General features: G+C 41.8%; 1 protein-coding gene across 1 annotated transcript; it reads right to left on the bottom strand.

The window, feature by feature from the left end:
* Nucleotides 1-540: 540 nt before the first annotated feature.
* Nucleotides 541-13765, bottom strand: oafa (OAF homolog a (Drosophila)). Its single transcript, XM_067507621.1, has 4 exons — nucleotides 12958-13765; nucleotides 3350-3484; nucleotides 3034-3214; nucleotides 541-2437 (listed from the first exon to the last, which is right to left on the bottom strand). The coding sequence occupies exons 1-4, from the start codon at nucleotides 13186-13188 to the stop codon at nucleotides 2163-2165; spliced, it is 822 nt and encodes a 273-aa protein (XP_067363722.1). The 5' UTR covers nucleotides 13189-13765; the 3' UTR covers nucleotides 541-2162.
* Between the last annotated feature and the right edge of the window lie 602 nt (nucleotides 13766-14367).

Genomic DNA, 14367 nt, shown 5'->3' with positions numbered 1-14367 from the left:
AATGTCTTACATGGACGGCATTGTGTTGAAACCCAGTGACATGATCTGCTGAAATCTGCAAGGCCCCCAACCCTGCGCATAGGCAACAAACAGATGATTTTACATGCAAACACTGATAATATAACAGATATTCCCAAGCTAGGTGCAGGAACACTGTCCTGATAATTTTCTAGATATCCGTGCGCTGCCCACTGATTACCTGGATCAGGTGTGTTCAGTCAACCTGAGGCTGGAAGATATCATTTTAACTGAAGGTGGGTTGGAGAGAGACAAATCAAAATGGTATTTTCCAACTCCTGATTGACTGAACACACGATCCAGGTAATTGATAGTATAAATTGTGGAGTTGAATGAAAAATGGCCAAAGGATGAGGAAAAAGAAGGTCCCAGGCATAACTTGGGGAGTCTACATTATCAGCATCTTAAACCTACATGTTCCTCAAGGCTGCAGCCCTGCTTGTTTTCCAGCTACTCCTCCCCTACCTACTGTCAAATGAAGTCATAATACTGATACAATACTGAAACAATTACTACTTATGATTGTATATGCAGTGCAAAGAAATACTTTATTGAAACAATTAATGTAAAACAGCAATGGCACATTACCTAATTGCTTAATTTTCTCATTATGGCAACTTATTACAGCATATTCAAAACTCTTTCATAGAAAAAAATATGTTTAACAACATAAACTACAATTACATAGCAAAGATATCAGTGGAAATGTTAAGGCACTTGATCACAATACAAGGCAACAAATTTGGTTCTTTAGTTAGCAGGACATACCAACACACAAATCACAAATTGGATTGTTTCCTGTTTGGCAGTAAAACTGAAGTGAAGACATATTTATCCTATTTTTCCAAGGAACAGACAGAACAGAAGTGAAATGTGTTCCCACAGTCAAGAAGTGCTCCTTGATTTGTATCTGCTAGGGATCAGAAATTCGAGATGCATCAATTATAAACATTTGACATTACCAGACAACAGAAAACAAAAGAAACACTGTGTAACCAGAAGATGGCGGTATAGAATATTTATAGGCTACACTGCAGTTATAGTGGATGCTAAATTAGAAGAAAAATAAACGTCATACTGAAGAGCCTGTTTGTAGAAACTGAAACTTTATAACCTTCTTTTGATGGTACTTCTATTGACTTTGGTTTATTTGAGCCCTTTGAACAGACTGAGAATTTGAGTGGTGGGTATGAGGTGTCCCCCATGGGTATTAATAGGGTCAAACACGACTGTACCTGTCCTTTTAAACAAGATAATGAGCCTGCTTATTCACACTGTCTGTACTAACATGAAAACCTAGCAAAGGAACAGCGTGGCACACGGATGAGCCTAAAAAACAACATCCAAAATCCAAGAGGTTAAAATGTCTGAAATGTGTTTGAGTACTTGTGGTTACTGAGGACCTGTGTAGTTTAAGAATTTAATCTTATTTAGTGTGAAAAAGAAAGGAAAACTCACTTTCAACAAAAATAACCCTCCATAATTTCAGTTTGCAACTAAAATAAATAATGCCAGCATGGGGGGAAGCATTTGCTGTATCGGCCAGCTACAAGTGTTATCCACAGGCATTCAGCTGGCCATAAACTGTTTCACAGAGCTTTCGAAGAAAGATAAATCCACAATCCAAATTTTCTTTCACCAGAATGAAGATTATGCTTGCATGACTCCTTTGATCACAGTGGAACTCCGTTGTTCCTCTGCTGGTGTTTTACTGACCAGGGATGCACTGCCTGGCTCTGTGCATACCATAGCTAATTTGAGAGGTTATTGTTGTTGGTATCTGCCATCTGCTCAGATAAAGTCTCCCAAAAAAAGGCACACAAGTGTCAACGTCTTGGCACAGTCACATTAAACAGTTTAAGACAAAGATATGTCATTTCCCAGAAAAAAGCTTTAAGTTAGACTGACATACTGCTTTTCTCCATCCCAAAATGTTTTGGTCTCGTTTGGAACCTGAAATCATTTTTGTTTCAGCGTGAACATCTGGGTCTCACCACTCCCCACCTGAGACAGCTTCACTCAACATCATATAAGCCGAGGTCTAGTGTTACTGTATTTACTTTGAATTGCATGGGTGGAAAAAAACCCATGGGGGAAAAAAAAGAAAAAGCGTTTCTCTTTTCCACACCATCCATAAGAAATTGCTAGGTCTCCTCGTCCCATAGACAGAGCTGTTTCTGGGGAACATAGTAGGTGAAGTGATAGCCTTTGCTGCAGCTCTTTATGCCACATTTATAGGCAGAGCCTTTGCCCGTGGTGTCCCGGCTACGGCAGTACTTCAGCAGACATGGGTACCACTCCAGACGCAGGCTGTATGTGCAGAGACAAGGCTGCCACAAGTCTTTAGTACCGTGACAGGCCGGGAAGCTGGGCATCTCCGTTGTTTGGGGCAGGACCTCAAATATGGAGCCATCCACTCCTGAAATACAAGCAGGAGATGAGCATTGTTGTCACAGCCTGTGGTATTTAAATACAAAGACCTACTATCATACCGTTGTGTGGACCATCTATTTCTGATTGAGCTGATGAGGGCAAACAAAGTGGCTAAAAATAGGGGAGATGTTGCAGTAAAAGAGGGCTTTGTTATGCAAAGGAGATGCTACTGTGATTCCCTTTACAAATAACGGGGCTCAGTGGCTGCTGAACCATGACCATCAACATTGTTTCCTCTGTAACAGTGCTGTCACTTTACAATAGCGCTGTCATAAGGATTCTTCTCGGCTCGAATAATTTGGACTTTGGAGCTATTAAGATACAGGGTCCCACTCCAAGGTAAATGTGGACAATCTATAACAGAAATGTAAAGAGACAGATAGAGCATAGCATGGCCAGAAATGGAGCCTTATCAAACCAAATGCCAGAGGTAGCACTTGGAAGGATGTCACTGAAATGAAATGGAAAAAGGCATTTAGGCATAGAACAGAGAAGAGAGACAAAGTGTCAATACAGAGATACAGTGATAATCAGGAGATTTTCCTAGTTTCCATGATAAACAAAGATAAGATGACCAGTGACCTTTGTCCAGCCAGTGTTGTACATCTGCTTCCCTGGTGTAGATGGCCTCTCGGGCCTCGCTGCACATGTTGTGGATGTGGGAGCTGAGTTGCGAGGCCCGGCTTAGATTGACCGCCACGCTCATTGTCAACTGCTCCAGCCCTCTCCGCTCCTCTGCCAAGCGAATGGCCTGGGGATTTTTCTAAGCAAATGACACGTATGATCACTGTTCACACTCAGTTCACTTAAAAGGTGCATACGTTTTTTGGGGGTTTTTTTTACTTTTCAGAATTTGAAATGTTCATAATAGCATAAAATAACAGTTTATGTGTCATACCTGCCTGAGACGGGCCATAGACTCACTGGGGATGATCTCATTGCGGTTTAGGCGAGAGATGAAACACAGGGCCTGGTACTGGTTCTGCCCCCTTTCCAGCTCACCCAGGATCAGGGCTCGAAATATCTTCACATCCTGCGAGACACAAGAGATGAGATTTGACTGGCCGAACGAATAAACAGACGATTCCCAGGAGGCATGAGGCCAGGTTGTTATAACTTTATATGTTTATATATATACAGACTCATATAGGTTGTAACAAATATTCTTTCCATTTGGATACTTAATGCATCACTTTTCCCGACACTGAACCTAATGTGGAGTTCAAACAAGCGTCTGCAGAAAATAAAGAGGGGTTTATGTTCACTACACCCAAAGAGCCTCATCTGACAGTTTGTTGATACTTCGTATTGTCTGTCGGCCTGTGCAGTGTTGCTCCAGACATGCTCTGCTTTGTACTGTCAAATTAGGCCTTCGAACCCCTTTCTTGACAAACCTATCTGAGTTTCTCCTGTCCTATAAACATCTGAAACATTTTACTACTGGGTTTCGTGTGGAACTGTACATGTAGGAAAACAGTGATAGCAAAATCACACACACACACACACACACACACACACACACACACACACACACACACACACACACACACACACACACACACACACACACACACACACACACACACACACACACACACACACACACACACACACACACACACACACACACACACACACACACACACACACACACACACACACACACACAAACCTGCTACTGTTGGCAAGTGTGTGAGAGATCTGGCACAAAACCCAAGGCCATTAGAGTTCTCTACAGGGTATGCAAAGCGTGATGGGGAAAGCAGAGCAGCAGACCTGTCTTTCTATTCATCAGACACTCAGACACCCCCTCCTGCCTCCCCGCGTTTGTCGTTACCTTCAAGACAGACACACAGTCTCAAACACCCCTCCTCCGCTTTTCACACGCCTGTCTGAAGCTGCAGAAGTAGAAAATTCAAGGTTTTCACTCCTTGAGGAGAAGCAACTCTGGGCCAGACAAACAGCTCAGAGATAACCCCACTGAGTCCTCCTTAAGCTCTCAGGTCCTACTTCCTGTATGCAAGTGTACACACTGACAAGAAAGTCATAGAACCTGTCTCAAAAGTGTTCATGCTCTGTATCTCTTTTTAAGACTAGTTTGCATGATTATTTTGTTTCAATGTATGAGCCACCATTGTCTGTGAAAGAGTTTCTGGCAGACTTACAAGGGTATTACAAAAGAGAATAATGCAATAGTATTCGACCTTTGGAAAGCAAATTACTAAGCAAATATTGATTCACTGGCTTTATGTGATATTAACCTCAGATTCTCCCCTAACACATCTCTGCGAGCTGCTCCATGTTGAACTGTCGCCTAAAAAAACGTGGACTTAAAAACTGTAGGAACACAGTTTAATTCAAACACCTGTTCTCGTACAGTAGTGTAATAACCCTTTCACAAAAGAAGAAAGAAGCCTGAATGATTAAAGAGAATGTCAGAACAGTGAACAGAGTGAGATGGAAGAAATAGAAGGTAAAATGCAGACAGGGAGACGGGCAACAGTGCCATTTCCCCTCAAGTGTAGGGGAACGCAGAGGCCACAACTTCAAGACCTCCCATATTGCAGACACATGGCGCTGCACTAGGACACTTTGTGTACGTGTGCGTGTGTTGGAGAGAAAAAGAAGAGGAAGGCATTTATGTCTCAGCCACATGGATTTTGCCCCAGGGCTTGCTGGTTAATTACAGAGAAGCAGGGTACAGCTTCACCAACTCTGCTTCTTTGGAACATACTCAATGCGGACGCTGAGATCTCCTCCTCTTCTCATGTCATTGTTTGTCCAGATAAATGCTTCTCTTTTTCTATTGCTCTGCATTTTGAATTTAAGCCAAAAAAACAGCAAGGACAGAACACCGCTGCTTACTGTGGTAATTTTTCTGATATAACTTTGTGTCAAACAGACATCATTTATACATAGAATATCTTTTAAAGAAATGATGACATTTTGGAAAATAAACTCTTTTTCTTTCTCGAAGACATGGAAAAATTACATCTGTCTGACTCATTTTGTTATTCTTAAACATTGAGCTTTGCGCAAATGAAACAAATGACATATTACATGTCAATCGGGGAACTTTAGACGTAATGGTATTTAGATTATGTTACCCATTAACAGAACCAGACTAACTACTTCCCCATGTCTTAGACAGAAGCTGCTGGATTAAACTGTTTGTTTGGACAAGACTCGACTCACTGCCTAAAACCCAGCACTGGACTGAGTGCACACACACTCATGGAATGATAAAACAAAAGTGATCAAAACAGTGAACTGTACAATGGCAAAATTAAAGTATTTTCCTCTGTTGTGATGATGACAGGCAGCATCCAAACACCAGGAGAAAACAACAGCTAGCTCTTTTAATATCTGCCAGGTTACTAGATTTAGTTACAATTGTTTTGAGTTGTAGTATCATGTGAACTGTTGATGATACTAATATCATTTGAAAGAGAGTGGAAGTGAGTAAACAGGAACTTGCTACCTATATAGTTTTCTGCACTGGCAGGACACTTTCTTTAAGCTATGGGAATAAAAACTCTAATTCAATTTCTTTTCAGATACCACTTACTAACAATAGGCAGTTTTAATGATTGATTTGAGATTCTATTTGATTTGACAATAATTCAACATTAGGAAATCACTTGTTTTGGTATCTGCCAAGTCCTTAAAATGAAGAGTAAGGACACAGGAATTCATTATTACAGCTTAAAGAAGTGCGTCACCACCTCAAATGCTGTCCACAGACTCAAATAGAAGGTTTGCAGGGTAATATTTAGAGAAAATCACCAGGTATGGACATTAAGAATTAAAAGAGTGACATTTCCCTACCTTAAAAAAAGATGTGTAATCAAAGGACAGTGTTGCCTTGAGTTTCTTCCCCACCACATCAGTGTAAATGTCACCCTAGCTATAAATAATCCAAACAAGTACAGATTCCTAAGCATTGCTCCCCGACACCCGGGACTTAGTCCATTTTTCAGACAAACTACCTCTGGCCAGCAGCCAAACACAAGTCTGTATTCATGCAACTGGCCTAGTGGGTCATACTAAGACCTGTTAAACAGGAGGGAGGTGGGAGCCTGTTTCATTGGTGGTTACCTTTGGTGAGCCAGATTATTTAAGAGGTGCACAAAAGCCTATTCAGACACTCAAAGGGTGCCATTTACAGTGCACATTCTCTATCACTGTTGTAACCCAGCTAGCCAAATATGCTCTCTTCACGAGTATATAACTGGTTTACCAACTGTGAAAATGAGAGAAAGAAATAACAGATTTATTATGAGGGTTCTGTGTGTTTAAATATCCTAGTGAAACAACTACTGCAATCCATGCATTACACTATGAATGGCACACTAAGTCTGCCAACTCACACTTGCATGCATGGATGGACATTTAAACACACAGAACTGCATGCAAAAGCACAGGCTCACATACAAACACAGTGTGTCAGTAGCTATCCCCCTGGGCTGGGGGTTCTTCCTGTTTTCAATCCCCTCTAAGACCCTTGATAAGGCTGATGGCTGGCTGTGGATGACTGCTGGTCATCCATGCTCTAATGAGTCATTTGGGATCACAGTGGGTCGTGCAGGTATTTTGAGTTGGTCTCAAATGACTTTGACATGAGGTTTTTCAGGTCCATTTTGTTGTCAATGCATACTGACACAAATTACCACCACCAATAAAAAAAGTTTGCATAGTGACATCTACTATTCACTTTTAGCAATGTAAGTAATAGTAAATTTAAGACACCCCCAACCTGCCTGAATGACAACGAGTCCCTTCAAAACATGTGTTTGTTGATGGGAAGGATATTTGCTTTGGTTTGCAGGGGAGCCCAGTAAAAAAAAAAAAGTACAGCTGCAGGCAGGGATTAAAGATTATGTTGGGAGACAGAGGATGAGGGTAAAACAGACTCACACAGACAAAAAAGGTGGGAGAAAAACAGAATAAAACAACAACCTTTATTTAACCTCAGGGTGTCTTGCTCAGAGACACACCTGGTGGATAGGCAGGGATTTGATCCCGCAGACTTCTGCATCCCATCCTGATGCTCTACCCATTGAGCTACCAGGCCGCCTCTCTGTGCAAAGAAATGCTTCAGTTCAAGCTAATTACAGAGGCTCCAAAGGCAGGAATGTGGAGTCACATATGGGGCTGGTCACACCTGGCTGTCTGAAGAGTGAACCAATTAGTAAACAATAGCAGTGAAGGTTCAAAAAACACTGAAGTCCATAGAAAGAAAGTTGTTCTCCTTGGCTATTTTTTTGATGACAATGAAAGGTAAATTAATTGCTGGAGTAAAACCTGTGCAAAAATATGCACGGGCCGCAACGAGGGAACTATTCATTCACACAGAATCTGGATGCAATTATCCAGACACCCACAAAATGTTTATTGAGACTTTTCATACAGGAAATGAGAGCAAACCAAACAGCGAGTGCTAATGGGGAAGGAAATGAAGCAGATAGATAAGGCATAAACAATAGAGGTGGTTTCAGTTCCATTCAGCCTCTAACCGTTGTCCTACAGCCTTTATTTCCAGTTGCAGGACACACAAGCAACTTTTTCATGGCAAGTCTCTCACAAAAAATGTATTTTATATATTTTAAAAAAATAAATATTACTATTGTTAATTTCAGATAGAAATGCAAATCTCTTAAAAATTAAGTCTTTAAATGTCATGAGGGTGTCAATTTTGTAGATTTTTGTTTACTTTAATATTCAAAATTGTTACTTGCAAATGATTCTGCAGAACTTAGCAGCCTAATGCTACATTATTCTTTAAAAAGTTACTTTCATCCTTTTCTTTTTGAAATCAGTCTTTATGACTGGAAAAGAATCACAAAAGCAGTTTATTTTACAAGAAAAGGGGTGATATAAAACCTCCTCAGCAGTGGACCCTATACGCTTTATAAGTGAATGAACTGTCACAAGGGCTGCAAATTAGATTGCAGCTAAATAGACTGAGACAGCCAAAGGGACACCACCATGAATTTGATAGAAGGACATTTAAGGACACTGTGGAGAACACAACGGAAGCAGTGGCATGAGAAAACCCTTTGTTAACTTTTCTCTTGCCAAGTGTAAGCTTCAAACCTCAGAGGTAGTTATAAGTCAGACACAACTATGCACAGTGCAAACCACAACTATGGTCTTCTTGTCCACCAGTTACTGCAGAACTATGCAGTTCTCTGTCCCCAATCATTGAGAGAAATAAATCTAACAAGGTGGATGACAACTGTTTGCTATGTCCTCTGTCCTTGCACGGCTGTGGGGATGGGAAGCTTATTCTTTATCAGCAGCATTACAGACGAACATCTGGTGTGCTGGTAGGAAGAGGATAAATAATAAAGACATCGACAACGGCCGAGGGGCCACAAGAGGGGGCCTTGAAGGGCAATAACACAGAAGAAGCAATTTTCCTGAGAGTCCACATTGAACAAAAGATGACCAAGAGAAAAGACTTAAACAGGTTGATGTATGGAAAAGTCTGCGGCCTGCACACACTGCAATGAAAATGCACGAAGTAAACAGAAGCAATAACAGGAAGGAATAAAAAACCCAACCCAAATCTGACGTAATTTCAGGTAGAAAACGTAAGCTGTGCACCGGTTTTTCAGCTTTTGTCTCTCCGTGTCGACCTCACGTGAACACAATGTACTCATATTAAGTAATATGTCGAGAAAGTCCTTGCTTTGACTCATGGTTTTACTATGGAGTAACTTATCTGTGGAGTTAATCACTCTGACACAGAAGGAAGCCACAGAATGAAAAAGAAGGCTAAGGAGGAGGAGAGGTCACCTAAGGTACCACTCAATGTAAACAACAGCTTGAATATCTGAGCATTCATTGAAGTTTAGAAAGGAAAACTGACGTACATTTCGAGGTGTTTCACCTTCACACCTCTGGGGATAATTTATCTATCACCTTAGTAAAGCATAAAGCCGTATGTGCCCCAACAGTAGTATCTGAAAGAACAATATTTATTTCCTGGTCACACGTGATGCAGTAAAAAGACTTCACAAGTTTGTGCAAGTGACACACGGGATGGTGTTTCAGGGTTGAGTGGGAGGCAAGGCGTGGCAGAAAAACTGAGAAAAAGCAACGCAATAAAGGTGGTGACTGCATGACTTGTAACTGTTTAGACAGAACAACGCTCAGTGTCTTCTTCTGAAAAACACCAGCATTTTCAACAGACCAAATGAGAACAAAATGGCCTGCCAGCAAGCGACCCACGCAGGGAGATTTAAACCGCTAATAAAGGCTACAATCGGACTTCATTAAAAAATTTTAATAGGTGAAACGACAGTAGAAGATAAAATGGTTAACCAACCTGTCTCTCCACACCCTCAACTCTCATTCACGTTTTGACACATGAGGGTGTGTGAACAAGCTCCAGTTCATTCTCACTGCAAGCTACTGTTGGGCGTAAACGCTCGGAGCTTTACAGACAATCAGAATTTACAAGGGAATGAACTGACCTTAAGACAGCACAGCCTCTAGCTGAAACACGACCCAGTTTATAAGGTGGAAATGACATGAGAATTAATAAAATGACCGGCATGCTCATTCACACCATGGTGTCATTGTTCACAAGATCCAGGGCCATTTAACATGATGATAGTGTGAGTGTCAAGTGACTTCCCACCATCTGTTGCTCCCTTGACCCATCAGCACAGCAAGGGGTCATTCATACCCTCCTCAGAGAAAAATTATTCCCAGAGTGGATAACTCTGAAAGTTTTGATTTATTTGGTTATAATTTAACATAAATGAAGCTTTTTTTTAATACTTTGTAATGTTTTAGTTATGAAGCCAGTGGCTTGAGTGGCTTATGTAACCTCCAAAGACAATGTTTAACCACGACTTTTTCCCAGAATTTGGCAACAACATGATCCTTTGTTTTTGTTAACTAACATATTGAAAAAAATCTCATCACTGTCCTCTCACATGTCTTGTTACAGAACCAACGCGCATGTAACTATACATTAGAGACCTAAAGTTGTGCACCATTGCATTTGAGCGTTAACTCAGCCAAGAAGCTTTCACATTCCTGCATTGATCAAACTTACTAGCTAAACATGAAAGCAACACACACGCCAACTGATTAGCTTCTCTAACAAAGTTTCTACATGTGGAGAGACCCAAAACAATCTCTCAAATATGTGAGACATTTCCCTTGGATTAATCTCCAAGACGTGGTTTATGTTCAGCTCAAGGTCTGTTGGGTTATAAAGGCTACAGCAGCTCATGTGTGTTCTGATTTATCTTGCGTCGCAAAAACTGCACAGTGACATTAAGCGTGTCAGCAGGGTATTACTGAACTGCAGACAGATTACTGCAATTTGACATAATTTAGAGTAGAGTAAGCTGTAAATACTTCACCATGAGACCAGATAGGAATGAAGTAGTGAAATTACTGTTGGGAAATGTTTTGAGCAAGGTTTATACATGATTACAGGAGGATGGTTATGTACTTCTTATAATTCCTTTATGATTCCTTCATTCATAAAAATGATAATATCACAGTGGTTTCTAAGTGGTTCACACTTACTCAACACAAAAGAGGTGTCATGAACAAGCTAAACCACATCATAGTTTCCATAGGTCTACATGCTTTTAGAGCAAATCTAAGCCTCTGCTTCTCACATCCAGCAGACCACTCAGTCAGTGTCTAATGGCTAGAACATTTAACATCACATCATCATCGCCACGTGTCACAAAGCAGCCGAAAGCTAGTCAGCGGCTGTCTGTCGATAACTTATCAAAAGAGTTCCTTTGGAAATGGTCCTGATAAAAATCACAAAAGTCAATTGCCTGTTTGACCAATTACATTCAGCCAGTGATGACAAGGTTTCGCACCTATAAAGTATCTATCTACCTTCGGCTCTCTCGCTCATTATAACTCTCCAGTGTTCAACATCCCTGTAAAAATATATCTTCCCACATGCGTTCATCTGGGCTGTATATTCATGGCAGCTGGAAGTAACAGCTCATCCAACTTTCCATAAATCATGGAGATACTGCACAAGAACTGAACAAAAACCACATGCAGGAGAGGCGAGGAGCGAGCAGGGTGAAGTGAACAAGAGACAGAGTGGGGGACAGAGAGGGAAAGACATAAAAAGAGAGGGGGGGGGCATCTGAAACACATAAATCAGGCAGCGGAAAAGTAAAGTGTTCTAAGAGGTTGTGTTGGCTGTATTCAAACAAACAAAACCATATGTGAGTGAAGAGTGTGTGTGCAGGGATGAAGCGACACAATAACACAGGACGCCTGCACCACCAAGCAAAGGCTCACACATCAGTTTATGTCTCTTTGTATCAGGGTGTCACCAATGATTGGGGGTGACGGCCTCTTCTCTTTCAACTCCAAATTAGCTGTTTTGGTTAGTGAACCAGACGTGCAGATCAAAAAGGTCAGACATGCCCACTTAATCCTGGTAAATCTCCCCCTTCACATCTCGCCAGCCTGTCAGCCTCTGTGTGACAGCAACCATCAGACACACATGCCTTTGCTCTGTGCACCTCTCCTAGTCCCACATCACCCCCTCCCCTTAGCCCAGCAGTTGTACTTTTCTTTCCAGGAGTGACACTTATGTGTCTCTGAGTGGTGACAGTCAAACAGTGTCATCTTTCCAAAAATCATAAAAGCAGTGCTGGTCAGGGAGGGACACTTGATCTGCTCCTCTTCTCCACTTGGAGAATTCTAAATATGGCTGGCGATGATCAGCTCTAGCCAGAACCCATGATCAGCAGGAGTTTTAAGGCCACTGGGGTCTGTGGGCATCCACATCTAAAGAGCAGCAGATGTCTTGACCTCAGTGACGCTCACGCTGAGATGGAAAGAGATGAATGTAACTGCGTGTTCTTCCTGAGGTCATGTGTGAGTTACATTATAGTTTTAGGCCTTTGGAACAATTTCCTTTGAGCTTCTGATTTGTGACCCTACACTCTTGCCTACAAGGAAAAAATTAGCTTGAAGAGAGGCAATTGTGGTCACACACAAGTGATTTCAGCACTTCTGGACCACAGAAGAAAATGTGGTAAAAGTAAACAAGTAGACATTCACATCTATGTATCATTCCTGATTTTGGTCTGTCGGTCTCACATCTGCATAAGTGACTTGGATTTATTAAAGTGCATTACGCATGCACAAACCCTGGCTTGATCACATTTATCCTGGTGTAACCATTTAGGTTAGACAATGAGGGCCTCCTGATGGGCCCCTAAAAGATAGGAGCCCACCAGCAGGACTTCAGGAGGTTCCCGGGTACAATAAGAAACATTTTAGAATTTTACCAAGTGCTTTCAGCTTTGGTCACACTGCAGTATGAATCCCGTAGTTCTATTTCAATAAAAGATTTAACTTCTACTTGGAGAATTCAAGAACCACTGAAGGACCCCAATCTTTATATGGAAACAGCGAAGTGGGCTCAACAAGTTCTGGGTCTGGCAGTTAGTTGCTGGTAAAAACCTTAAGCCACCACAACGTTTAAAGTCTCACCTGTTTAAAATCTGCCACAAAAGTGACGAGTGTCCCGTCTCCCTGCTTAAATTCCAGCGATATAGAGTCTCTCTCACTGTCCGCCTCCAAAACCTCCTCGGTCACCAGTCCGTCAGAAAGCCGGACCCGGACACGCAGCTCGGAGCCGAGTCCCACAGCGAAGACCAGCACCAGGGCGCAGAGATGGGTCAGCATCGGAAGTGAAGCCGCGGAGACGTGACTCGCGAACATCCCCAAAGACGCACAACTGAAGCCGACAGAATAAAAAACCGAGGCGAACTCCACAGATCTGCGTTCATATCCCCTTTAACTGTTTCCTTGGGGTTTTCCTAAAGTCTCTGCCTTCATACTTAAAGTGGGCTTGCCGCCTATAGGTCGTAGTTCCATATGGTCCCCTGTGTGCCAGCGCTTTCCAGAATTACACGCACGGTCACAGAAATCAGACCTCCGTCCCGTCAATTAAATCCCGACTTTTCAGTCCTGAGAATCTAGTTCACCTCCATTGAAAGTCTCTGGCTCCGGTGTTGTTGACCAGATCATGCGCGATCCAGCTCGTCCCGCACCGCAGTCAAAGAGTCCGACGGTCGCACGTTGCTTCTCAATGCGCTTTGTGTTGATACTCCGGTCACTCTTTTTTTCTGTTTTTCTTTTCTTTTTTTTTTTGTCTCCTACAATTCAGACAGAGCACCGTCACTTCCTATCCGTCGGTATCCCACAGCTCGCTTGGCCTTCAAACTTTCTGCCGTATGAGTGAGTGTGCGAGTGGTGGTAGTAAACTCTTAAAGCCATACATACCACCCCTCTGAAAGCTCTGCCCATCCCCCTTGAAGGCCTCATGTGATCCTCCTGCACTCCAACAAGCAGGCTGAACTAATAATACCCCCAACAATGATAACAAAAGTCTTGTTAAGATTTGTAAATCGCAGCTTTGTGGAGGTTGTTCTTGTAGGCATAAACAAGACATGGGCAAACTAGAACCTGCAGCTGTGAGGTGTGCAGCTTTGGAAAACAATTATTAACGATTCTTTAAGTTTGTTTATGTATATCTATTGGTATTAACATATATTTAAATTGCTAAATAAGCAACATCAATTAAACTATGTCATACATTGGTTGTAAATCTCACTGTTGTTGGAATAAATCTACATCTTCGTGGCATTTCAGCCTCACGCATGTGTCCTATTTGCATCACACGTGTGAAATTGAGACTACTGCAGGGAAAATAAACTTCAGTCTACCACCTACAACCCGATGAAGAAAAGCATCATGTGGGAAGTGCTTGTAATCAGCATTTTAACTGCAACTTTTGTAACAACCATGGGTTAAGAACAAATGGTTTCTAAAAAAATAAAGACATGAATTGTTTTGTGGTCGCTTATCTAACAAACTAACCTCTTGCATGTTGCATGC

This window comes from Channa argus, chromosome 6 (genome assembly GCF_033026475.1).
Source record: "Channa argus isolate prfri chromosome 6, Channa argus male v1.0, whole genome shotgun sequence".
Taxonomy (NCBI): domain Eukaryota; kingdom Metazoa; phylum Chordata; class Actinopteri; order Anabantiformes; family Channidae; genus Channa; species Channa argus.
The sequence above is the reverse complement of the archived record's forward strand: the minus strand, read 5'-3'. Positions and strand labels throughout refer to the sequence as shown.